General features: G+C 42.4%; 2 protein-coding genes across 2 annotated transcripts in view; both read right to left on the bottom strand.

Annotated features, from left to right (window-relative positions):
• LOC115135364 (R3H domain-containing protein 2) overlaps window positions 1–26,879 on the bottom strand; it is a 75,122-nt gene that overhangs the window by 29,944 nt on the left and 18,299 nt on the right. Inside the window, 5 exon segments of the mRNA XM_029670036.2 lie at window positions 440–518; window positions 939–1,146; window positions 5,543–5,584; window positions 7,546–7,776; window positions 7,919–8,171. Coding sequence (XP_029525896.2) covers window positions 440–518; window positions 939–1,146; window positions 5,543–5,584; window positions 7,546–7,740 — 524 coding nt within the window. The 5' untranslated portion in view covers window positions 7,741–7,776; window positions 7,919–8,171.
• Window positions 2,211–3,627, bottom strand: LOC135574705 (general transcription factor II-I repeat domain-containing protein 2-like). The gene is made up of 2 exons (XM_065026459.1): window positions 2,685–3,627; window positions 2,211–2,504 (listed from the first exon to the last, which is right to left on the bottom strand). The coding sequence occupies exon 1, from the start codon at window positions 3,610–3,612 to the stop codon at window positions 2,698–2,700; it is 915 nt and encodes a 304-aa protein (XP_064882531.1). The 5' UTR covers window positions 3,613–3,627; the 3' UTR covers window positions 2,211–2,504; window positions 2,685–2,697.

Raw genomic sequence — 26,879 nt, 5'->3', positions numbered from 1 at the left:
GAGAGGGAGAGTGAGGGAGACAGAGAGAGACAGAGAAAGTGGCAACTACTCATACAAAGAGCAAAGGCTCCATTCACCGCAGTGAATACTCCAGCAAGCCGTCCTGACTGAGGCTGGGCAGCTACTGTAGCGTCCACACCACCGCAGGATTACTACAACTGCAGCAGCATTCGCTTACAGCCGGAACCAAACTTGAGATCTGTGCACGTAACTTGGATTTTCACTTCAGTCATGCATTGATGATAGATTTGTGGAAAAAAACTTGTTGCGATTCGACCCTTAGAGCAGAATTTCTCAATCCATTTCCATTACTAGGGGGACCTGCAGGCTCATATGGCAACAGACTACATCTAGATACCATTTAGTGATGTGGCTGTGATAGGAGATCGATAACGTTCCTCTGCCTCAGGTTGTTTTTAAGTGTGTGTATGTGTGTTACCTGGGGTTGTTTTTCAGTGTGTTGACCAGGAACTCGTGCACGTCGATGCCGGTGGAGTCTGTGTACTCCTGGCTGGAGTCTGGAGGGGAAAGAGACAGAAAAAAATGACACCACACACACACCATCTACAAACCGCACGCATGCAATCAGGAGCATCTACACACACACAAAGCGTCAGAGGAGTCAGAGAGGGTGTGTTGTTTCAAAACACACTTAGAGGATTGTTTCCATGTCAACTATTTTCTGCTACGCACAAACACACACACCACGCAAGCGTATACATTATGCTTGTGTGCACGCACACGGTCAGAGTTGCTTGGCTCACAGTGTGTTATTTCTGAACACACGAATGGAAGATCTTTTTTTACACACACTCTCCCTAATAATAATAAAAACACTCCCTGCATATCCCTCTTCAGCGCTACATTTAAAAACCCTAACTCCTGAACGGATATTCATTGTAAGGACAACCATTTTCCCCCTCAGGTAGGCAGCTTACCTCGTGAAAGCATCTTGCGTGGAGTCTTGTCCTTGTTCTTCTCCTCGTTCTCGTACTCATCCTTAGAGGACTTCTCCTCCTCCTTGTCTGATGGGCAGCTGATGTGCAGCTGGATGACGTCCTGGTCTGGAGGTCCGTCAGTACAGAACGGACCTGATGACTCCTCACACACCGCCAGGCTCCTCACCAGCTTCAGCTTGGCATTGGACTATCATACACACAACCAGATAGGAGAAACTTATAGTACTTTGGTCCTTAGATACAAATAAACCAAACAACATTGCACACTGTAAATATTTTTAAACATATGTTAAATGTTGTAGTGTAAAGTAGGTCAAAGTTAACTGACGTGAGAAAAAAAAAGCTGCATGCCGGCAGTGCTGAGCGATTAGCTGAAATGTCAGTTTATTTACGTCAGCTCAATTATATGAAAACCATTTACTTTTTGTGTTTTTTGTGAGCTCAATGTGCCGTTTCTGTGGAGAGAAATCATATCAGGCATAAACTGTGACGTTGCAGGAAGGTGTAGTCTTCAACAGGCCAATATTCATAGTTAATCACCACGTTTTCTGCACTTAACTACAATGACGGGAATCCATTGCACCTAGCCTGTTCATATGGGTTCTTGCCCGGGCAAGCAGACAGACGAGGAAAGGAGTGACAGAATGCTTCAAGAACGAGAGGGATATAGACAGTTGCTTAGGTACAGTGCATTCGGAAAGTATTCAGACCGCTCCACTTTTTCACATTACAGCCTTATTCTAAAATGGATTAAATAGATTCTTCCCCCTCATCAATCCACACACAATAGCCCACATAAAAAAAAGGAAATATCACATTTATATAAATATTCAGACCCTTTACTCAGTACTTTGTTGAAGCACCTTTGGCAGCGATTACAGCAGAGTCTTCTTGGGTATAACGCTACAAGATTTGGCACACCTGTATTTGGAGAGTATCTCCCATTCTTCTCTGCAGACCCTCTGAAGCTTTGTTGGAATTGTGAACCTTCTCCCCAGTCTGAGGTCCTGAGCGCTCTGGAGCAGGTTTTCATCAAGGATCTTTCTGTACTTTGCTCCGTTCATCCACCCCCCCGCAGAGAATCTTGTTTCTCACGGTCAGAGTCCTTCAGGTGCCTTTTGGCAAACTCAAGCGGGCTGTCATGTGCCTTTTACTGAGGAGTGGCTTCCCTCTGGCCACTACCATCGAGGCCTGATTGGTGGAGTGCAAATAATAAATAATAAATAACAAATAATAACACTATTAATGAAATAAATAATAACTAAATAACCCTCTCTGAGTTCTTCACAGAAAAAACAGGAAATAAATAATAACTAAATAACTCTCTCTGGGTTCTTCATAGAAAAAAAAGCCATGGAACATTAACTTTCTGTCGTGCCATGCACAATCTTAACAGATAAAAGTTCAGCTCAGTTGTCAGAGCAGAATCTCTCTGACACATATGAGCAGTCTCTTAAAGTTCTTGTGTTCCTTCCTTATAATCCTTTTGTAGGTTCCAGTAGGCTTGTAGACACCGCTGTTTGCAGCTCTCTCTCATCAACTTCCCTGTGAAAACCACAAAAGAAGCAGGTTGAGAAACTGAACTAAGTGATACAGCACCTACACAGCACAATACATTTCACTACCAGTATGGTTGTAAAGATGGATTTTATCCCAGTAGATTTTATTATGATTATATTTGTTTATGCTCAGAATGACTCATTCAAGTCAGAAAAATGAGCTTACCTATGTATGTTCATCAGTGTGAACTGTGGGCCTGCATCTGGCTGGTGAGAAGTTGAATATCAGGTTCCATTCTAGTTACAGCCAGTCTCAAGCACTGATGCAAATGTTCATCTGTCAATCTTGATCTCATCGGGGTTTTCAGCAGTTTCATGCGAGAAAAGGTTTTCTCGCAGATATATGTGCTGCCAAAAACTGTGGACATTTTCATTGCGTGTTTTTTGATGTTTGGATATGTGTCGTTTGGGAGGGCGGCATAGAAGTCAATGAGACTGTTGGGCTTGAATGAGTCTTTCAGAACATCACAGTTCTGTAACTCAGCCAACTCAAACTGATATGAAGGCTGGGCTTCATCAATGTCGGCAACAAAGGGGTTCTGAAAAAGACGGATTTCTTTTGCATGAACATGTAGTTCACTGAATCGCACACCGAACTCCGCCTTCAGCATTTCCAGTGCTTCCACGCACTTTTCAGCTGGGAACGGGACCGCTGGGTTCTCTGTCGACAGGTTTTGGGTAGCAGGAAGATGGACGAAGTTGCGCTTTTTCACTTGTTCCAAAAGCAGCGCTAATTTCACCTCAAATGCTTTTATGTGTGAATACATGTCGCAAATGAGTTTCCCCTCGCCTTGTAGCTGCAAGTTAAGGCTGTTAAGTATTTCTGTCACGTCTGTTAAAAATGCGAGGTGCCATTTCCATTCTGGGTCGATCAGCTCTGGGACCGTTTTGTCTTTTAAATGAAGAAATGCGTTAATTTCGGGTAGCAGCTCGTAAAAACGCCTCAAAACTCTGCCCCGGCTCAGCCATCGGACCTCTGTGTAGTACAGCACATCTCCGTGCATAGACTCCAGTTCAGACAGGAATTCTTGGAACTGCCTGTGTTTAAGTCCCTTTGCTCTGATGAAGTTTATGCACGACACCACAACCTTCATTACAGAATCCCACTTCAACACTTTGCAGCACAGTGCTTGCTGGTGAATTAGGCAGTGGACTCGTAGCGGGCGGTGAGACCCCTTTTTCCAACTCCCGGTTCATGCGTCCTATTAGACCGCGAGTTTCGCCCACCATGCTAGGAGCCCCGTCAGTCGTGATGCTAGCTAGCTTTGACCAGTCCAGGTCCAACTTCTCCATGGTTTGGCACACTTTGTCAAAAATATCCTCTCCCGTTGTAGTCCCTTTGAGACTTTGGAGGGCTGCCAGCTCCTCGCATATCTCAAAGTTTGCGCTAACTCCACGAATAAAAATGAGCAGTTGCGCTGTGTCTTGCACGTCCGTGCTCTCATCCAGTGCTAATGAAAAAAAGTCAAATTCTTTCGTCTTCTGCTGCAGCTGGGCATATACATTACTCCCGATTTCTTCAACGCGTCTGGTGATTGTACTCGCCGACAGACTTACGGCATTAAATGCATCTTTCTTCTCGGGACACACCTCCTCCGCGACAGCATCCATACATTTCTTAACAAACTCTCCGTCAGTGAAAGGCTTACCGCTTCTTGCTATCAGTTTAGCAACCCGAAAGCTGGCCCGAACGGATGCCTGGTTCAGCTGAGCTTGGCGTACAAATGTATTCTGCTGAGATAGTAGTCCACTTTTTAGCTTTGAGAGTTTGTCTGCTCGTATTTGGCCTTGCAAGCTATCGTACTTGTCTTTGTGACGGGATTCATAGTGTCGGCGAATATTGTATTCTTTGAATACCGCCACCGTCTCTTGACAGATGAGACAAACAGCCTTTTCTTTGCATTGAACAAAAAAAAAATTGTTTGTCCACTGCAGGTTAAATACCCTGCATTCTGAATCAATTTTTCTCTTACCTAACCTTTTCGCCATTATTCCGTTCTCTCTTTGACAGGGCCGGGCCTAGGATTTTTTTTCTGGAGGCCAAATAGGAAAAAAATTCGATAGCGTCTCTGGTATTGTTCAGAGGGCCGGGCCAAATGTGCTGACGGGCCGTATCCGGCCCGCGGGCCGTAGTTTGGTGACCACTGTTCTAGAAGGTTCTCCCATCTCCACAGAGGAACTCTGGAGCTCTGTCAAAGTGACCATTGGGTTCTTGGTCACCTCCCTGACCTAAGCACTACTCCCCCGATTGCTTTCTAAAAACCTGTTTTTGCTTTGTCATTATGGGTTTGTGTGGATTGATGAGGTGGGGGAAAAAATGATTTAATCCATTTAATTTAAAAAGTCTTAACATAACAAAACATGGAAATAGTGATGGGGTCTGAATACCTCACGAATGCAATCGTGTCTACCCGACAATACATCTAATTGATAGATCGCTTGTATTGAGCAGTATGCCTGATCTACTTTGAAGAACTACCCACTAATCGCTCAGCACCAGCAGACATGCATGTGATCCTTTTGAGATGTATAGCCTTCATAATCCAAACGTTGGGAAGGATTTCATTTAGTGGAAGGGCTAACCCACTTCCCATCGTCTCAATCTAGTGAGAGAGCAGATGATGTCATGATGAAGCCTACACTAGAAATGATGTAGGGACAGACAGAGGGAGAGCGGTTTGATGCAAAGACCTAACCCAGCTGCAAGGAGGGTGTGCGTGTGTGTGTGGTGTGCACAGACAGAAATTAGATGTAAGGGAAGAGAACATGTATTATCCTATTAGCAAGGAAATTGTGAGTACACACACAAAAGCCGACTTCCATAAATACACTCGGTAAGCTGAGCTCATGGCTTGGGGGACCTCACCTCTGCGACTTCTCCTGGTCTATCTAACCTGCGAACTTTGTGGATGATAGAAAGGGTCCTACTAGCCCTAACGGGTGGACTTAAGTTCCTGGATTAGGATCACGATATGCAAACTTAAACCAACAACAATGCAACAGACAGAATAATGCAGTCCTTACCCTGGCCCTTTTCCTCCCATGGCCGTGGTTCTGAGCCCTTCTCTGCAAGGGGAGAAAACGTGGTAATACTAAGAATACTAGCTACACTCAAAATGATAATTTCTTAAGATTTACAACGTTAAATAACGTTTGTGAAAACCGTATTTTAGTGAGAAAAAAAAGTTAAAAGGATTGGTTCACTATTTTAGAACCAAATCTCTATTAATGTAAATGGCATGTTACGGAAGGGTCCAAACACGAACCGCACCCGCAATATACTTCCCCATTGCTCATTCTGCAGTATGGGGTCTCCGGAAAAACATAAACACCCAAATACATCCTTTTAGAAATGGCGAAGTTCTCAGTGGAGTGCTGCGGGTCTTTAGATGTTGTAAACATGAAATTGTGTAATGACGAACTTTATCTGCAACCTTCTATTCCATTTTGTGCGAATCAAGTGGTTTCCGCCTACCAATTGTTCTGCTTCTCCGTGTAGCCCGTGTACAGCTGGTAGGCGAAACCACTGGATTGGCACAAAATGGAATATAACGTTGCTGATAAAGTACTGTTCACCTTACATTTCTACTCCATTAAGATGCAGATAGTGTTTGAAGCTAGAAGCACAGCTAGCAACATATTTTACTGTTTCAACAAACTAGCTAGCTACCTTTGACTGGACCAAGTGTAACAATTTGCTAGCAGTACTAGTCAGCTGCATGCATTAACTTCTTCGATATAGGGGGCGCTCTTTTAATTTTTGGATAAAAAAAACGTTCCTGTTTTAAACAAGATATTTTGTCACGAAAAGATGCTCGACTATGCATATAATTGACAGCTTTGGAAAGAAAACACTCTGACGTTTCCAAATCTGCAAAGATATTATCTGTGAGTGCCACAGAACTGATGCTACAGGCGAAACCAAGATGAAATTTCAAACAGGAAATGAGCCAGATTTTGAATGCGCTTTGTTCCAATGTCTCCTTATATGGCTGTGAATGCGCAAGGAATGAGCCTAAACTTTCTGTCGTTTCCCCAAGGTGTCTGCAGCATTGTGACGTATTTGTAGGCATATCATTGGAAGATTGACCATAAGAGACTACATTTACCAGGTGCCCCGCTTGGTGTCCCCCGTTGCAATTATTGCATCTCCAGCTGCGTGCATTTTACCATTTGCTTCAGAAGAGAAACCAAACTGCCACGAATGACTTATCATCGAATAGATATGTGAAAAACACCTTGAGGATTGATTCTAAACAACGTTTGCCATGTTTCTGTCGATATTATGGAGTTAATTTGGAAAAAAGTTTGCGTTGTAATGACTGAATTTTTGGGGGGTTTTCTTAGCCAAACGTAATGAACAAAACGGAGCGATTTCTCCTACACAAATAATATTTTTGGAAAAACTGAACATTTGCTATCTTATTGAGAGTATCCTCATTGAAAACATCCGAAGTTCTTCAAAGGTAAATGATTTTATTTGAATGCTTTTCTTGTTTTTGTGAAAATGTTGCCTGCTGAATGGTAGGCTTAATGCTATGCTAGCTATCAATACTCTTACACAAATGCTTGTGTAGCTATGGTTGAAAAGCATATTTTGAACGCATCATGGCCATAAGCAACTACGCAATGCATGATGGGAGATTCAGTTCAAACAGAGCAGGAAAAAACCCATGTCTGCACAATATAAATGGCTGAATATGTTCTAATCTAAATAGCCACAAAATTCACTGACATTCAATTCTGGACTGTAGTATTCCTTAAAAACCTTTCCAGAAATTGAAACTCGAGTACAGTGCAGAGGAGGCAAAGGGTGCTTCTCAATAATCTCTCTTTCCTCCAGAAGTGTGCACCCGTTCACGACAGCCCACACATTTAAAAGCATTGGATTAATGTTGGCATGGACTAGAGTTTCCATATACTAGTCATTTCCTTTTCAAACCTATGAAGAAAAGTGAACAAGTTCACACTTCGGGAGAAAGGAGAGATTATTGGGACACATCCAAAGTCACCTGGAGGTCAGTTACCTGTGAGTCCTGTGTGGCACTCTCCTCTGCCTCCATGCCCTCCCCAGTGCCTCCAGTCCCAGTGCCCTCTTTCCACTGGCAGGGCTCAGGGGATGGGGAGAGCTTCCCTCTGTTGCTGGAGTCATCATGGAGCACTCCACTACTTCCACTCTCACCCTCCGTCTGGATATCCTCCCCAGCCAGGCTCACAGACATCTTCTCAGGGGAGGGTGGAGGGTAGGAGAGAGACTACTTCAAGATGAGGAGGGAGAGAGAGGATATATCCATTAAATGGTCCTGAGTTTCAAATGCAGTACAGGGCCAAGGAAAACCCTAAACATGGTAAGAATCAGGAGACACGGACAATGTAGTTAATGTATACAGTGAACAGTACCTGAGACAGATCAGCTATGCTGATTCCTTATGGAGTGGGTTCCCAGGAAAAGGTCCTAAAGAGGACTGTGCTGGTCCGCTAGGTGAGGGCATTCCATAGCAAGTTCTGTACAGGGGGGAGGTAGCCGGTGGGAGAAACAGCTGACACAGGGAAGAAGGGGGTGGCACCCGCTGACTGGGTATGTCTGTCGATCCTTCCGTCTGTGCGTATCAGTGAAGCAGCATGTTGAAGATAGTTCCACCAGCCACGACCCCTGGGGATAACAGGAAGACAATGACTTCACTAACAGTTACAACACACTGGCTCTCTGACTGGGTCCAGTCTGACTCACTGCTCAAAGCGTGGGATGAGTAAACCATAGGGCTAGCTGTGGAAGTAGGAATTCAGCCAATGCATGAATGACCACTTGCAGACCAGAGCTGAAAAAAGTATGGTTTTCGCTCAGAAACATTTGTTTTTTGAACCAATTTGCACAAACTGACAGGTGAGATGGCGTGTTTCTCTCTCCCACTCATAAACAGCACTCCATTAAACATTACCATGACGACATACTGCTAACATCTTCAGGACAGGCAGCACTCTCACTACTCAACAACAAACACACATAGGAAGACTAATACCAGAAGCTTTGAAAAACGCACCATCTGTCCCACAAACACACACTTCAGCTTTAACACAGTTTCCTCTGACATCATCAGGAGGCTGTGTTTGAGAGAGAGTGTGTGTGTGTGTGTGTTGTGCTGCAGCAGTATGGCATGCAGGGATTCCCACAGCAGGGGAAGACCCAGGCACAGCAACAGCGTCATCAATGACCAGGGCACGCACACGGATGAACGCCAACCAACTGCACTCGGCGCTGAGGAGTCCCGGCTTATGCAACTCTGCACCACAGAACAGCCTTATATCTACGCAGATAAATACAGGGAGACACGGACACATTGCTAAACTCTCTCACAGTCAAACACACACGTCAACATTATCGAATGACTAGATAAAGGTCTGAGCAGAACAAATGTGTAATTTTTTGTTTGGAGAATAACATGGCTGAGAGACTGTGGCTCTAATGGGCAGAAGAGAGGGACATGCTGTGCTAAAAATAACACTTATTTGTCTCTCTCTGCCAGAAAAACTGAATGAGTGTGAAATTGAGGTGCTTATGAATGAACCGGGCTACCCCAGCCAGCCTATTCTCAGCTACCATTTCCTCTCTCTCCCACTTGCTTTTTCCTCCCTTCTTCACAGGTAGAGTTGCCAGGGAGACAATGACATCATTCTCAGCTGCTGCCATTGGTATGGAGGGGGGGAGGGGGAGAGAGAGAGAGAGAGAGAGCAAAAGGAAGATTAATTTTAGAAATAAATATGTAGATTAGTGAAAACGGAGCCGAGGAGAGCAGGAAGAAGAGACCCGAATCATCCACGTCACATAAACAGCTTTCAAAAACGAATGAAAGACACATGAAATGGTCTCAATGGTCAACACTAGACATTTGCAATAGTTAATAAAAGCCTACACAGCATCCTTTAAAGGGATAGTTCACTCAAATTCCTAAATTATATTATTTTCCTTACCCTGCAAGCAGTCTATGGACAAGGTATGACAGCAATCCTTTCTATGGTTTCGTTTCGCTGGCAACATATTCCCACACGCTAACGTTTTTTTCCATTTGTCGCACAAATCCAATTAAATTCACTGGACCGATATTAGCATGTCCAAATCAACCGAAAGTATCTCAAATTGATTGTGAAGCTCAACAAAGTCCCTCATAGATGATTTGAACAGGTGTGAAAAATGCTACTATCTGACTTTGTGAGTCATCTTTAGTCTCAATAGTTTTGTAGGCCAAACTGTGACGTCTAAAGCATCCTAAGAAGACAGATTTTCGGGATGTCTTATGGTCCAACACTGCTCTAGCTCTGTCACCACAGATGCGCAACCCATGCAAAAAAAAAACGATGTCAAAGCTACCGTGCATACCTATATAAGGTACCTACATGACATAATAACGCAGCGTAAAATGTTGCGCTATACACATGCAACACAGCATTCCTAACCTAGCCCACAATGTCTTTGTGTGGATCGAGCAGTCAACAAGTCGAGCAGTCATTTGAAAGAGTAAGAACATTTCAGTGAGACAACTCAAAAGGCTAAATCAATTAAAGCCAAGATAATGGAATTCATTGCCCTTGACAATCAACCGTTCTGCCGTGGGTGATGTTGGCTTTTGCCGACTGGTCGAGCACCGGTACACACAACCAAGTGCGCTATTTTTCAGACATTGCTCTACCGGAGTTACACAGTAATAGCGTCACTGCTATTAGCTTCAAGACATACAAACTATGTAAAGCCGTTTGGGTCTTCGCGTGTCCAAAAAGATACAGTTGCACTGTCAAAGCTGTACAAAAAAGTCTGCAAACAAGCAAACGCCGGCCACGAACGATGTGTTTACAATATTGCGTTGGTAATAAAGCATCATTTGTTTGACCGCAACTTCTGGGGTAGCTAGCTTTAGCTTGGTACCTAGCTAGCACCAATACATGTCAGAGGAAGGCCAAAAAGATCAAGGACAACAACCACCCGAGCTACTGCTTGTTCACCCCGCTATCATCCAGGAGGAGAGGTCAGTACAGGTGCATCAAAGCTCAAATCAAATTTTATTTGTCACATACACATGGTTAGCAGATGTTAATGCGAGTGTAGCGAAATGCTTGTGCTTCTAGTTCCGACAATGCAGTGATAACCAACAAGTAATCTAACTAACAATTCCAAAACTACTGTCTTTTACACAGTGTAAGGGGATAAGGAATATGTACATAAGGATATATGAATGAGTGATGGTACAGAGCAGCATACAGTAATGGTATCGAGTACAGTATATACATATGAGATGAGTATGTAGACAAAGTAAACAAAGTGGCATAGTTAAAGTGGCTAGTGACATAAGGATGCAGTCGATGATCTAGAGTACAGTATATACGTATGCATATGAGATGAATAATGTAGGGTAAGTAACATGTAGGGTGGAGGTGATATGGTCCTTGACTAGTCTCTCAAAGCACTTCATGATGACGGAAGTGAGTGCTACGGGGCGGTAGTCGTTTAGCTCAGTTACCTTAGCTTTCTTGGGAACAGGAACAATGGTGGCCCTCTTGAAGCATGTGGGAACAGCAGACTGGTATAGGGATTGATTGAATATGTCCGTAAACACACCGGCCAGCTGGTCTGCGCATGCTCTGAGGGCGCGGCTGGGGATGCCGTCTGGGCCTGCAGCCTTGCGAGGGTTAACACGTTTAAATGTCTTACTCACCTCGGCTGCAGTGAAGGAGAGACCGCATGTTTTCGTTGCAGGCCGTGTCAGTGGCACTGTATTGTCCTCAAAGCGGGCAAAAAAGTTATTTGCCTGGGAGCAAGACATCCTGGTCCGTGACTGGGCTGGTTTTCTTCTTGTAGTCCGTGATTGACTGTAGACCCTGCCACATGCCTCTTGTGTCTGAGCCATTGAATTGAGATTCCACTTTGTCTCTGTACTGACGCTTGGCTTGTTTAATAGCCTTGCGGAGGGAATAGCTGCATTGTTTATATTCGGACATGTTACCAGACACCTTGCCCTGATTAAAAGCAGTGGTTCGCGCTTTCAGTTTCACGCGAATGCTGCCATCAATCCACGGTTTCTGGTTTGGGAATGTTTTTATCGTTGCTATGGGAACGACATCTTCGACGCACGTTCTAATGAACTCGCACACCGAATCAGCGTATTCGTCAATATTTCCATCTGACGCAATACGAAACATGTCCCAGTCCACGTGATGGAGGCAGTCTTGGAGTGTGGAGTCAGCTTGGTCTGACCAGCGTTGGACAGACCTCAGCGTGGGAGCCTCTTGTTTTAGTTTCTGCCTGTAGGCAGGGATCAGCAAAATGGAGTCGTGGTCAGCTTTTCCGAAAGGGGGGCGGGGCAGGGCCTTATATGCGTCACGGAAGTTAGAGTAACAATGATCCAAGGTTTTACCACCCCTGGTTGCGCAATCGATATGCTGATAAAATTTAGGGAGTCTTGTTTTCAGATTAGCTTTGTTAAAATCCCCAGCTACAATGAATGCAGCCTCCGGATAAATGGTTTCCAGTTTGCAAAGAGTTAAATAAAGCTGGGACCGGGAGACTGAAAAACAGCTTCTATCACAAGGTCATCAGACTGTTAAACAGCCATCCCTAACAGAGGCTGCTGCCAACATACAGACTCAATCTCTAGCCACTTCAATAAATAACACCACTTTAATAATGTTTACATATCTCATATGTATATACTGTATTCTATACCATCTTGCCTATGCCACACACCATCACATACATATTCTATTAATCCCGTTACATTTGTGTGTATAAGGTAGTTGTTATGAATTTGTTAGATTACTTTTTAGATATTAATGCATAGTCGGAAGTAGAACCACAAGCATTTTGCTACACTAGCATTAACATCTGCTAACCATGTGTATGTGACCAATAAAATTTGATTTGACAACCAGCCTGAAAATAATGACCAGTAGAAACTGCAGTCATTTTCATTATTCTTAGCAATGATTTAGGAATCATTGTAAGAATTAGCTAGGTTGCCACTTGTTTGCCTATTGAAATTGAACTTCAGTTAATGAAAATAAATAGCTAGCCAGCTACTTAACCCTGTTGCCCAAAGCTAATGTTATAAGCAGCCAGCTAGCTTAATCTGGCTAGTGAGGTTAGACCAGACCGGGTTATGTGTTGTGAAGCTAGCCACAATAAGCATTAGGCACAAGTTGAATTTGCGTACTGACTTCAAAATAAAAGTATGTCATTGACAGTGATGCAAATGAATACAAATTAGAATTATGCCAAAACATTTATTTTGAAGGCTAACCGCAAAGTCCACTATTGTGGCAAGCTTCACATAGATGGGTCCGACCACCATTAATCAACTAAGAACTGTCTTATAAATTAGGGTAATTTTAGATAGCTAGCTAACTATATAGCTAAATGTTAACTACAGCTACTGAAACAGATTGTTATTTGACACATCAAATAATGTTATTTGATGTGTCTTTTTTGACTCGTAAAACCCCAAAACAGCATTCCATAGAAGTCCTGGTTGAGAATGAAACAAATGAACAACGAAACAGCACAGCAAGAAAGTGAAATAAATAGGGTTTGATGTTGTTTTACTGGAAATGGGGACATACGTAAATGCATACAAAATAACTTTTTGGTCGGTGTGGTGTAACCTTTATTTAACTAGGCAAGTCAGTTAATTAAGAACTAATTCTTATTTACAATGACGGCCCGGACGACGCTGGGCCAATTGTACACCGCACTATGGGACTCCCAATCACAGCCGGATGTGATACAGCCTGGATTCAAACCAGATGAGATGCAGTGCCTTAGACCGCTGTGTCCATGTGTGTGTTAACTATTTAACTGTACTAGAATGGTTAAAAGGCATATCAGTTATCGGTATCGGGTTTCTTTTGGCATATCGGTGCATCACTGGTCATACTTTTAGCTTTTTTGCCATTTTCAGTGCAGGAGGTACAAAAAGCCCCGAAATCCTTAGATCAGAGATATCCTGATCCTTGCTTTTTAAAACTGGCTGCTGATGTCATAGCTATGCATCTGTTCAATCTAACCCTGAAATGTAATGAAATTCTAAGGATCTGGAAATCAGCACTTGTCCTACCACTTTCAAAAAGGGGGAGATCCAACTCTTAAATAATTATAGTCCAATCTCAAAGCCGTCACCCCTGGCGAAAATACGTGAAACCCTTGTTAGTGAACGTTATACGTTATACACTATTTTATCAATGTACCAAATCAGACTTCAGGAAGAAGCATAGCACAATTACAGCAGCCATGAAGGTTTTGACAGTGAAGCTCTTGACCAAAAACAGCACTGTGCCTCACTTTGTATTGATCTCTAAGGCTTTTGATACAGTTGATCATGCTATACTGAGGCAGAGATTGTAGAGCGTAGGTCTTTCAGAGCATGCAGTTGCGTTTGCTAACTATCTGTCTGATAGAACTCAGTGCACTCAATTATGGGCTATTAAATTGTCTGTCTAATGGTGTGCCCCAGGGCTCTGTACATGGTCCCATCTTATTCACTATTTATATAAGTAATTTAGACAAAAATGTGCAGAATACGCAACTTCACTGTTATGCTGATGTTATTTATTGTTGTGCCTCGTTTTTTATTTGACGTTTTATGATTAAGTTAAACTCCTGTGTTTTCTATGGTTTTTACTAGATTACTTGTAGTTTTTCATGTCTGTCTAATTGTGTAATGACTTGGTCCGACAAAATAGAAGAGAAAGAGTAATAGAAAAAAGTATTTGGAGAGTGTGTGTGTGTCTCATAGAAAGAGAGTGATGGAGCGAGGGAGAGTGATGGAGGGAGTGATGGAGCGAGGGAGAGAGAAAGAGGGTGAATGAGTCAGAGCTGAGCGTGTCCCACAGGAGTGAGTGGGCTGAGCAGAGAGGAGGAGGATGACGTCAGCAGGCTGACAATTTAAGAGAAGACATTAAAAGAGGAAGAAGAAAAAGAACACTGCAGAGAAAAGAGGGGGAGGGAGAGAGGAGGGACAGAGCAGGGGTATCCTCTATGACACATATGAGGAAAGAGTGTATGGCAGGTCAGGATTGAGAGAGAGAGAGCGAGGGGGGGGGTGCGAGAGAGTTATATGAAGAGATGGCGCGTGAGAGCAAAATGTGTTGGCCAGGATGTCACACCTCCCTCATTCATTACGAATGACAGAGAGGAGAGAAAGAAAGAGGGGATACTGATCTTTCTATGCATTATTGACAAGGGAAGGAGTGCTGGAATGTGTGCGGGGGAGCGAGAGAAAGATGGGGTTATTTAGGGCAAGACAGCATGAGAGCATTTCTTTATGAATGACTAACAATCGAATAGCCTATTGCCTACCTCACAACTATTTTCACCCACACTTGTCAATATCATTCATCATCACCATTAGAATATAAGGAGAAAGGGCAAGTCACAAGTACACATAAGAGTGTTACTGGGACGGGATGTACCCTAAGCCAAAAACAACTGTATGAGTCACTGCCTCTCAGCACTGCTACCCACGGAGGACAGACAGGGGGACTCCACCATGCAGCATCCTTTCATGTCCACAAGCCTTTACATTCACATTTCATAACAAACGGGCAGATTATTCAAGACACTAAAATACCATTGGAGTTGCACACATTGGAGTTAGGCACAGCATGAGGTTAGGACTAGTCTACATGTGTTGAAATCTAGGATACATCTGTGCCAATGAGCGTATATCTTGATTAGCCTCTTTAAAAAAAATGCTGCCTGCAACAGATTGGTTGCTACATTTTCATTCACTCACACAAAATGTGTGTCAAGACAAACATCAGAATCTAGTCCCTCTCCCATTACAAACCTTAAGTAATTTCGGCACTTTTTATCGTACAGGAAGGAGGAGCAGTCAGTGATGAGAGGGAGAAAGAGAGAAATGGCAGAGAGCAGATTTTTTTTTTCTCAATGATGAAACGGACTGTGCTGCTGTGTGATTGGCCCATGCCTCCACCAATGGGAGGCCCAGCTTCATGGCAACAGGCTCTGTCACCAAGACTACTTTCTGTCGTACCCCCTTCCTGCCTGCCTGCAACACACACACACACACACACCTCTCTTTTTAGGCTATATCACCCTGCTTCCTTCCCCAATTACCTGGCTCTGTGCATTTAAGGAGTTCAGCTCACACTCAAACACACAGAAAGAGATAAAGACATCAGGGTTTCACACACTGGTTTATGTACAGATCAGGGTTTCACCGGACATTTGACATGCCGCATTTGAATTTTACCGGGCATTTATATGCATTGGGTGCGTAACCTGATTAGAGTGTCCACCCACTGTGCTCAGAATGACATTAACCCCCTTTAGATTATGGTAATTCATATTAACAGGGCATAAAAGGTGATGCAACGATGTGCAGCCCTTTTTTTTACCGAATTCTCATGCGCACTTTGAAGATAGTTATTCTATCCACATTTACAGTTGTGAGATGATAGATCCCACATTCATACAACCAGTATGCCTAGGCTACAGCCCAAAAACAGTAAAAAGCAAGAGTCTGACGTAACAGATCAGAACGTTTAGCTTAAAATGTTGATAAACGTATTTATTCACATTATAAACGCAGTAGGCCAAGTGCAAATGTTTGTTCCACAAAGCACATGAGAACAGTTTCATGAGACAGATGTAAAATATCGTTTCGATATTTAGAAAGAAGAGGGGATCTAATATGAAACAACTAGCGTGGGTTGCTAATATGACTAGGATTGTGCGTTTGGCCACTGGACAATGCAAGAAAGTTTATATCAAATAATTGGTCTGATTTAGGCTACTTTGAAGCAAGGTAAGACATGCCTCAAAATATGAAGTTAAAAAAAAATGCAGGTTTCAAACAATTAAGTATATGTTTTGAAAACGCATACTGCCTCCAGCTCATTGCAAAGTGGTGTGTGACGTGCTGATGAAGCCTACCTTCCATTTGCCTATGCATTTAGTGTTTGGGATGCTGTAGCAGCAGCTCTCGTGCTATCTGGCAGATTTCCCACTCAAAGGCCCCATCTGTAGACTGATAAGCATGACCAGTCAAATGTGTTGACAGGCTGCTAATTGCCATCAATTAATAGGCTAAAAAGCATTTTCTTTTCCTCCCAGACAATTGGCTGGCACCAATTTAATTTATCGGCTTTTCTATTTAAAATTTTTTTTATTTATTTTGGGCCAAAACCTGGCTATTACCGGCTAACGTAAATCCTGGTACAGATGGTTGACTCCCTCACACACTCTGCTCTGTTATGTTCTGTGTTATGTTGGTGAATAAGCAGGCTGCAGCAGATCTGCTCCAAGTGAACCCTGAACTTAGCAGATGTGAGGAGCAGACAAACACAGAGAGAGGGAGAAGGAGTGAGGTCTGAAGAGCTAACTAGTAAACCTCGACAGATAGAGGTGAACTTCCTGTTCCGGGGTCCTGCACTCGCATATGGACAGCTAGTAGCCTACTCAGCCCAGCCTGAGCCCCACACATCATTAGGCTGATTCCCTACTTTCCACATACTGTGCCAACGTAGCCGAAAGCATTCACCAAATTTCATAAATACCTTATAGTTCTCCAAACATTGCCAGTTAAAACACATGGCCCTTATAATTTATCTCAAATTAGTTCATACAGTAGGCTTCAGTGTGTGGGGTCGGTGTAGAATTCCTTCCTTCCCTCCCTTTACACATCCTTCCATTCAGGGGTTTTCCAGGAATGTCTCAGCCAGACTGCAGCCCCCAGGGAAAGAGGGGATGATTTGAATGGAGGACACCATCCAGCCAGCCAGGCACCATGCCACACCCTTTCCATCCTCCTTCACTTTCTCAATCCATCCATCCAGCCAGGCCCCCTGCTACCTCCCTCTCAACCCCAGACATCCAACAATAGATAGGGCTACAGACTTGGGCAGCACACCTGTCCAGTAGGGCTTGGGATTGCCAGGGACCTCACAATATGATATCACGATAGGTGGCGATACGAGATGTACTGCAATACTAACGATTCTATATGTATTGTGACTCCATCGTCAAAACATACCGCTCACCATATGTCTGCTGCAGAGGGACAAAAGAGCCTGGAGAAAATGAGTTGATCAGCCACAAACAAAAGTGCTGAAAACAAAATTGGCATCCTGATTTAAAAGATGGGGAACAAGCTACGCAGGAAAAATAGAGTTTTGGTGAAGGTACAGACAACGCAAAAAATAATATTGCGATATTGTCCATTCTGGAGAGAAACACGCCATATCGGCGCCAAACACCCCTCCCTTTATACTCCAGACATCTTCACACATATTGCCACATGCACTGCACATATTGTGGGCTTCCAAAATAGGCAGAGGCCAACGCGCATCTGATTTGAAACAATTCACAGCCATTTTTATTTATTGATCCTCTGTGGCTAAGTCAATTTTGTGTACAAATTTGTTTACATCCCTGTTAGTGAGCATTTCCCCTTTGCCAAGATAATCCATCAACCTGACAGGTGTGGCATATCAAGAAGCTGATTCAACAGCATGATAGTTACACAAGTGCAGCTACTGCTGGGGACAATAAAAAGCCATTAAAATGTGCAGTTGTGTCACAACAGGAATGTCCACCAGAGCTGGTACCAGAGAATTGAATGTTAATTTCTCTTCCATAACCCACCTCTCCAAAGTCATTTTAGAGACTTTGGCAGTATGTCTAACCAGTCTCAAAAACCGCAGACCACATGTAACCACCCCAGCCCAGGACCTCCACACCTTGGCTTCTTCACCTGCGGGATCGTCAGACCAGCCAGCCGAAACGCGTAGCACGTGTCTATAGGCTATGCAATTTGCGTGACAAAACAGTGATGGCCTCTATTAAAAAGAGGATACCATCAGCTTTCTAGGTCTACTATATTTATACCTCAACTTTCCTAATATTAAGCACATTGCTCATCATTACAACAGGAGTACAGCCTACCTGGCTGGCATGAAAATGAACCACTGAAAAAGTGTCCTCCATTTGCTATTTAAGTGCATAGATGACAATTTATTTTTCACCGACCACTATTTCGAGACAGGTGCATGATAATGGTCCATATTCAATCAAAACAAATTTCACACGTCATTTAGTATATGTAAAGACAAGATTAAATCAATAATAGTCTGACGGGTGACAATATTAGCCTCTCTTGTGAATTATATATTATCAATTATGAATGATGCCCAGTCTTACAAAGTACAATGCAAAGAAATGTTATTGACTTTTTGGAATCATAGTCCCACACCTCATGTAGCCTAGCCCATAGGCCTATATGGTTTATATCACAACTAGAGGTCGATCGATTAATCGGAATGGCCGATTAATTAGGACCGATTTCAAGTTTTCATAACAATCGGTAATCTGCATTTTTGGACACGATCATGGCCGATTACATTGCACTCCGCGAGGAGACAGCGTGGCAGGCTGACTACCTGTTATGCGAGTGCAGCAAGGAACCAAGGTGCTAGCTAGCATTAAACTTATCTTATCAAAAAAACAATCAATCTTAACATAATCACTAGTTAAATTAGTAACATCATCAACCATGTGTAGTTATCAAGCTGGTCCTGCATTGCATATAATCGATGCGGTGCCTGTTAATTTATCATTGAATCATAGCCTACTACGCCAAACGGGTGATTTAACAAGCGCATTTGCTTGTCGTTGCACCATTGTGTACCTAACCATAAACATCAATGCCTTAATGCAGCCGCTGTGTCAGATTTCTTTTTAAACGTTACGAAAAATGCATACCATGCAATAATCTGAGAGGGCGCTCAGAAGTAAATATATTTCTCCGCCAAGTTGGAGTCAACAGAAATATGAAATTACATCATAAATATTCCCTTACCTTTGATAATCTTTCATCAGAATGCAGTGCAAGGAATCCTAGTTCCGCAATAAATTGTTGTTTTGTTCCATAATGTCCATTACTAGTGTCCAATTAGCTACTTTTGCTAGCACGTCTAGTTCACATGTTCAAAAGCTGGCGCTGGTCCAGGCGAACTCGGACAAAAACTTCAAAAAGTTATATTCCAGGTCGAATAAACTGGTCAAACTAAGTAGAGAATCAATCTTCAGGATGCTATTATCATATATATCCAATAACGTTCCAAACGGAGCATTCGTTTTTGTCTACAGAGTAATGGAACGCAAGGCGATATAATGACTACTGTGTGTAACCAGGAACTGGCATTCTGCCAGACCAGTGACTCAATTTTTTTAATTTTATTTCACCTTTATTTAACCAGGTAGGCTAGTTGAGAACAAGTTCTCATTTGCAACTGCGACCTGGCCAAGATAAAGCATAGCAGTGTGAACAGACAACACAGAGTTACACATGGAGTAAACAATTAACAAGTCAATAACACAGTAGAAAAAAAAATGGGCAGTCTATATACAATGTGTGCAAAAGGCATGAGGAGGTAGGCGAATAATACAATTTTGCAGATTAACACTGGGGTGATAAATGATCAGATGGTCATGTACAGGTAGAGATATTGGTGTGCAAAAGAGCAGAAAAGTAAATAAATAAATAAAAAAAACAGTATAAAAACAGTATGGGAATGAGGTAGGTGAAAATGGGTGGGCTATTTACCAATAGACTATGTACAGCTGCAGCGATCGGTTAGCTGCTCGGATAGCTGATGTTTGAAGTTGGTGAGGGAGATAAAAGTCTCCAACTTCAGCGATTTTTGCAGTTCGTTCCAGTCACAGGCAGCAGAGTACTGGAACGAAAGGCGGCCAAATGAGGTGTTGGCTTTAGGGATGATCAGTGAGATACACCTGCTGGAGCGTGTGCTACAGATGGGTGTTGCCATCGTGACCAGTGAACTGAGATAAGGCGGAGCTTTACCTAGCATGGACTTGTAGATGACCTGGAGCCAGTGGGTCTGGCGACGAATATGTAGCGAGGGCCAGCCGACTAGCTGCCATCCAAATAGCTGCCATCCGGTCCCACATCACACTAGAGGCTTCATTCCACGTTCTACTGACTGTTGACATCTAGTGGAATGCGTAGGAAGTGCGAACAGATCCATATCTTATTTGGATGTGAATAGGCGATGAGTTGAAAATCAACCAACCCCAGAATTTCCACTTCCTGTTTGGAAGTTTGCCTGCCCTATGAGTTATGTTATACTCACAGACATAATTCAAACAGTTTTAGAAACTTGAGTGTTTTCTATCCAATAGTAATAATAGTATGCATATATTAGCATCTGGGACAGAGTAGGAGGCAGTTCACTATGGGCACGCAATTCATCCAAGGTGAAAATGCTGCCCCCTATCCCTAAAAGGTTAACTTCTTGACGCTACCCATCCCTGTCGCGGGATCATTTTCGTCAGCAACCGCTGAGTAGAATAGTGCAACAGTCAAATAATATTACAAAAAAAAAAAATCATATTCATGAAATCACAAGTGCAATATTGCAAAACACAGTTTAGCCTTTTGTTAATCCACCTGTCTCAGATTTTGAAATGATGCTTTACAGCGAAAGCAATCTAAGCGTTTGTAAGTTTATTGATAGCCTAGCATAGCATTATGTACACTTAAGCATCAGGAAGCTTGGTCACAAAAATCAGAAAAGCAATCACATTAACCGTTTACCTTTGATCTTCGGATGTTTTCACTCACGAGACTCCCAGTTACACAACAAATGTTCTAATGTTCTATGTTTTATTCCATAAAGATTATTTTTACACCCAAAATACCTCTGTTTGTTTGTCGCGTTATGTTAAGAAATCCACAGGAAAGAGCGGTCACGACAACGCAGACGGAAATTCCAAATAGTCTCCATAATGTCCATAGTAACATGTCAAACGTTTTTTTATAATCATTCCTCAGGTAGTTTTTAAAATATATGTTCGATAATATATCAACCGAGTGTGTAGGTTTTTCAATAACAGCGGGAGGAACAATGGCCGCTTTACTCTAGCGCAAAAACTCACTCAGAGCCCCCACCTATCCACTTATGTGATCTTTCACGCTCATTTTTCTAAATAAAAGCCTGAAACTATGTCTAAAGACTGCTGACACCTTAGGGAAGCCATAGAAAAAGGAATCTGGTTGATATCCCTTTTAAATGAAGGATAAGCATGCATAGGAACAGAAGGGTTTCAAAATAAGAGGCACTTCCTGATTGGATTTTCCTCAGGGTTTCGCCTGCAATATCAGTTCTGTTATACTCAGACAATATTTTGACAGTTTTGGAAATGTTAGTGTTTTCTATCCTAATCTGTCAATTATATGCATATGCTAGCATCTGGTCCTGAGAATTAGGCCGTTTACTTGGGAACGTTATTTTTCCAAACATAAAAATAGTGCCCCTTAGCTTCAAGAGGTTAACAACCAGTGTATCTTTAATTATATGTAAAACATGTATCTTTCGTCAAAGTTTATGATGAGTATTTATGTTATTTGACGTGGCTCTCTGTAATTACTCCGGATATTTTGGAGTTATTTCTGAACATGGCGCCAATGTAAACCGAGATTTGTGGATATAAATATGCATATTATCGGAAAAAACAAATGTATTGTGTAACATTATGTCATACGAGTGTCATCTGATGAAAATTATCAAAGGTTAGTGATTAATTTTATCTCTAATTCTGCTTTTGTTACTATATTTGGCTGGGAAAAATGGCTGTGTGTTTTTTTCACGCAAATATATGTTGTGTTTTCGCTGTAAAACATTTTAAAAATCGGACACGATGGGTAGATTAACAAGATGTTTATCTTTCATTTGCTGTATTGGACTTGTTAACGTGTGAAAGTTAACGTCTGGGACCAGTTGGATCGGAGGGTGAGAGCTAGGGCCATTCCCCCCAGAAATGTCTGGGAACTTGCAGGTGCCTTGGTGGAAGAGTGGGGTAACATCTCACAGCAAGAACTGGCAAATCTAGTGCAGTCCATGAGGAGGAGATGAACTGCAGTACTTAATGCAGCTGGTGGCCACTCCAGATACTGACTGTTACTTTTGATTTTGATCCCCCTTTTGTTCAGGGACAAAAAAACAGAAATTCAATTTCTGTTAGTCACATGTCTGTGGAACTTGTTCAGTTTAAGTATCAGTTAAGTTCATACAAATATTTACACACGTTAAGTTTGCTAAAAAATAAGAGGACGTTTCTTTTTTTGCTGAGTTTACTAAAGTTACATTAATAACTCTAAGACATATAGGAGTACCTATTTCTTTGTTAACCCCTGAACACAGAATAGCCACATGTGCTCACTCCCTCAAATCGTTTGGAGAAAATATCCTCTCTTTTATTCAGCTTTGTTCAATTGTATTCTTCATACTATAACATAATATACAATAATGCCACGTAATTCTAACCAAATCTTGTCTGCTAAATTAACTAGTATAGCTCACAGCCATATAGTATAGCCAGATCAGGACTAACATAAGGACAGAGTATGCTATTCTATTCTTCTGAAATAGACTACATTTTCTTATCATGTTTCTTTAGACCTGTCTAAAATAAAAGATGGATTTATTGTGAAGGTGTAGGCTATATTAGACTTTTTTAAATGTAGATGTTCTAAAAAAGGTCTACATCAGTGGCTTGTAGGCTATGCGCGGAAGACAGGAGATGCGAATTGTGTTTGTTAATTAACGGTCAATTACCGTGAGACCAAGTTATTCGCTTGACAATCACCGGCTGATTACATTTTGTGACCACCACAGCTCTACTTCAGAGTTCCAAATTGCTTCTGGAAGAAGTAACGTCCGCACAATAACTGTTCGACAGCAGCTTCATGAAATGGGTTTCCATGGCCTAGCAGACGCACACGCGTCTAAAATCACCATGCGCAATGCCAAGCGTCGGCTGGAGTAGTATAAAGCTAGCAGTCATTGGAGCAGTGGAAACGTGTTCTCTGGAGTGATGAATCACCCTTCATCTGGCAGTCTAACGGACAAATCTGGGTTTGGCGGATGCCAGGAGAACGCTACCAGCCACGATGCATACTGCCAACTGTAAAGTTTGGTGGAGGAGGAATAATGGTTTGGGCTAGGCCCCTTAAATCCAGTAATGGGAAATCTTAACGCTACACCATACAAAGGATATTCTAGACGATTCTGTGCTTTTAACTTTGTGGAAGGCCCTTTCCTGTTTCAGCATGACAATTCCCCCGAGCACAAATCGAGGCCCATACAGAAATAGTTTGTCGAGATCGGTGCGGAAGAACTTGACTGGCCTGCACAGAGCCCTGAACTCAACCCCATCGAACACCTTTGGGATGAACTGGAACGCCGACTGCAAGCCAGGCCGTATCTCCCAATATCAGTGCCCGACCTCACTAATGCTTGTGGCTGAATGGCAGCAAGTCCCGGCAGCAATCTTCCAACATCTAGTGGAAAGCATTCCCAGAATAGCAGAGGCTGTTACAGCACAAAATGGGTGACCAACTCTATATTAATGCCCATGATTTTGGAATGAAACGTTAGTTGAATTTTGGTCATGTCGTGCATTTTTGTTCAGTGTACTTTAAAGAACTAGTAAAATGATTGTCAGACAGCTCTGCTGCATACTTAGGCAGGCTAGCCTAGCTAAATAGGATAACTAAAGACAGTACGTTGAGCAGAGATAACATTGTCTGGCTGGCTGCCACTCCCTAAGGAGAGATGAGATGACGTTAAAAATAATAAAGCCATCAAATAAAAACTAAGTAATATACACAACTGAAATATTATAGTATTTTTCATTTGATGTCTACACAATGTGGACCTGACAGAGTAAATGGAATATTTTGGCAAATTAATGAATGTTCACTATTTGGGGTTTTGAATTAAAAAGGTGTAAAATCATTTCAATGTATATTTTTCATAACGCACATTTAAAAATGTTATCAAAACCAAAATGGAAAACAACGAGTATTATCTAACAGAAACAACCTCAAAAAACACTAATCGCTCAGCACTAGCCCATAGATAAACCTGTAGGTTCTTCAGCCACTCCTTTTGCTCCCTTCCCACCAGCCTAGCCCTCTGCCCCCTGGAGAATCAACCCTATCAGAACACGCAATGTAAGAGACAGGAATATATATTGAACAAAAATATAAACACAACATGCAACATTTAAAGATTTTATTGAGTTTATAGTAGAAAATCTGAATTTAAATAAAATAAATAGGCCCTAATCTATGGATTTCACATGACTGGGCAGGGGCGCAGCCAAGGGTGGGCACCCACATGGGAGCAAGGCCCAACCAATCAGAATTCGTTTTTCCCCTTCAAAATGGCTTTATTACAGACAGAAACAATCCTAAATTGCATCAGCAGTCAGGGAGGCTGGTCTCACTGTAGTTTAAGAAGCCGGATGTGTAGGTCCTGAGATAGCGTGGTTACACGTGAGTGGTGGTTGTGAGGCCAGTTGGACGTAATGCCAAATTCCCTAAAATTAGGTTGTAGGTGGCTTATGGTAGAGAAATGAACATTCAATTCTCAAGCAGCAAAAGCTCTGGTGAACATTCCTGCAGTCAGCATGCCAATTGCATGCTCCCTCAAAACTTGAAACGTGTGGCATTGTGTATGACAATAACCGGCTGACAACATTTCATTACCGCCACAGCCCTCGACAGTTTGGGTCAAGAACTGCAACGCTGCTGGGTTTTTCCACACAACAGTTTCCTGTGTATATCAAGAAGGGTCCACCACCCAAAGGACATCCAGCCAACTCAAAGCATATGAGTCAACACGGGCCAGTATCCCTGTGGAACACTTGACACCTTGTGAATTCCATTCCCAGAGAAATTGAGGCTTTGCTTTCAGAACAGCCGGAATTCTTCTGGGCATGGAAATGCTCAATTGGTATCAAGGGACCAAACATGTGACAGGAAAACATTCCCCACACCATTACACCACCAGCCTGTACCGTTGACAACAAGCAGGAAGGGGTCATGGACTTATGCTGCTTACGCCAAATCCTGATGGCCATCTGCATGATGCAAAAGGAACCGGGATTCGACGATTTTTGCGCTCCTCAGTTGTCCATTGTTGGTGATCGCGTGCCCACTGGAGCCTCCTTTTCTTGTTTTTATCTGATAGGAGTGGAACCCGGTGTGGTCGTCGGCTGCAATAGCCCATCCGTGACAAAAAAACGACATGTTGTGCCTTCTCAAGATCATTTTTGGTAGGCAAACAGGGTTCGTTCGGTCATTAAAATCCTGGAAATGTCAAGGTGTGTGCATTACCTGCATGTGTGCCAGTGGGCTCGAGGAGAGAGACATTGCAGCAGTATTCTTATAAATTAAAAGGATAGTCTACTACATAACCTATTTAAAACATTGTGTAGCTGGGCTGGCTATGTTGGTACTTAACTATTTAGCTAATAGCATGTATTAATGTCATTGTCATGTCTGATAAAATACTCCATCAGCACTCGTGAATAACCGCAAATGGCTAACACGCAGTTGATGAACTGATGCGCGTTAATTATACAATCCTATACATTTTGGTTATAAAACTCTCAATATGAGAAAAATTGACACCGTTGGAAAACTGGGATTTCCCTCTACTCAACATTGGCCATGTCTTGATAACGACCATACAGTCCCCCTTTTGGCCCATGGTGTTACAGACAATTATTTTTAAGTGACTTTAGCTTTCGGAAATTAAATCTGGCATACTCAGGGCTCTACATTGCGACCATTTTACTCAAATGTGCGAGTAAATATTTTGATGTGTGACCTGGAATGTTAAATTAGGAGCACCAGTGTGCCTAGAATTAAGGATTCTAGCTTTATTACCTCAAAATGTTTTCATTGTGCTCCTAAAAATCTGTGTGTGCCTACATTTTTTTACTTAGGTGCACATGTGCTCCCCTTGTAAAAAAAAATGTTTTTAAACATTTAAGTCAGCGTAGTGCCCTGCAACTTGTCCAAAGGACAAGTGGCTAAAAATGTTAATGTCAAGCTCTCGGGTGCATATTGCAAATCAATAGCAGCTTAATAGCCTCTGATATTGACATCTAAAACCTAGGCAACACCTTATTTAATCCATACTATCTGATACACACCCATCAACATATCTCCCAGGTCTCATCAGAGATAGATTTGCTAAACACTCCCCACATGAGATAGAAACAGACAGTAACACAAAGTGACAGTCACAAAAACCATCTGCTGACAAAGAAGCCTCGGGAAAATGGCTATAGTATAAAGAGGCGAGACCAAGCATTACGGGATAAAGAAAGCAGATTTTCATTCACCTGAAAGCGCAAAAGAGAAATGAGAGAGAGAGAGAGCGATTGGTGTAGGGGAGGAGAGAAGAAGACACTATGCTATAAATAGCAGATTTTTTTTATTCAAGAGGATTTTGCTGCTGCGCTCTCTTTCTCAGTCTCTGG

The sequence above is a fragment of the Oncorhynchus nerka genome, linkage group LG2 (genome assembly GCF_034236695.1).
Source record: "Oncorhynchus nerka isolate Pitt River linkage group LG2, Oner_Uvic_2.0, whole genome shotgun sequence".
Lineage (NCBI taxonomy): Eukaryota > Metazoa > Chordata > Actinopteri > Salmoniformes > Salmonidae > Oncorhynchus > Oncorhynchus nerka.
This window is presented reverse-complemented; position numbering and strand designations above follow the sequence as displayed.

Coding starts and splice junctions, on each gene's coding strand:
- LOC135574705 (XM_065026459.1), bottom strand. CDS start 3,612: ATGAAGGTTGTGGTGTCGTGCATAAACTTCATCAGAGCAAAGGGACTT.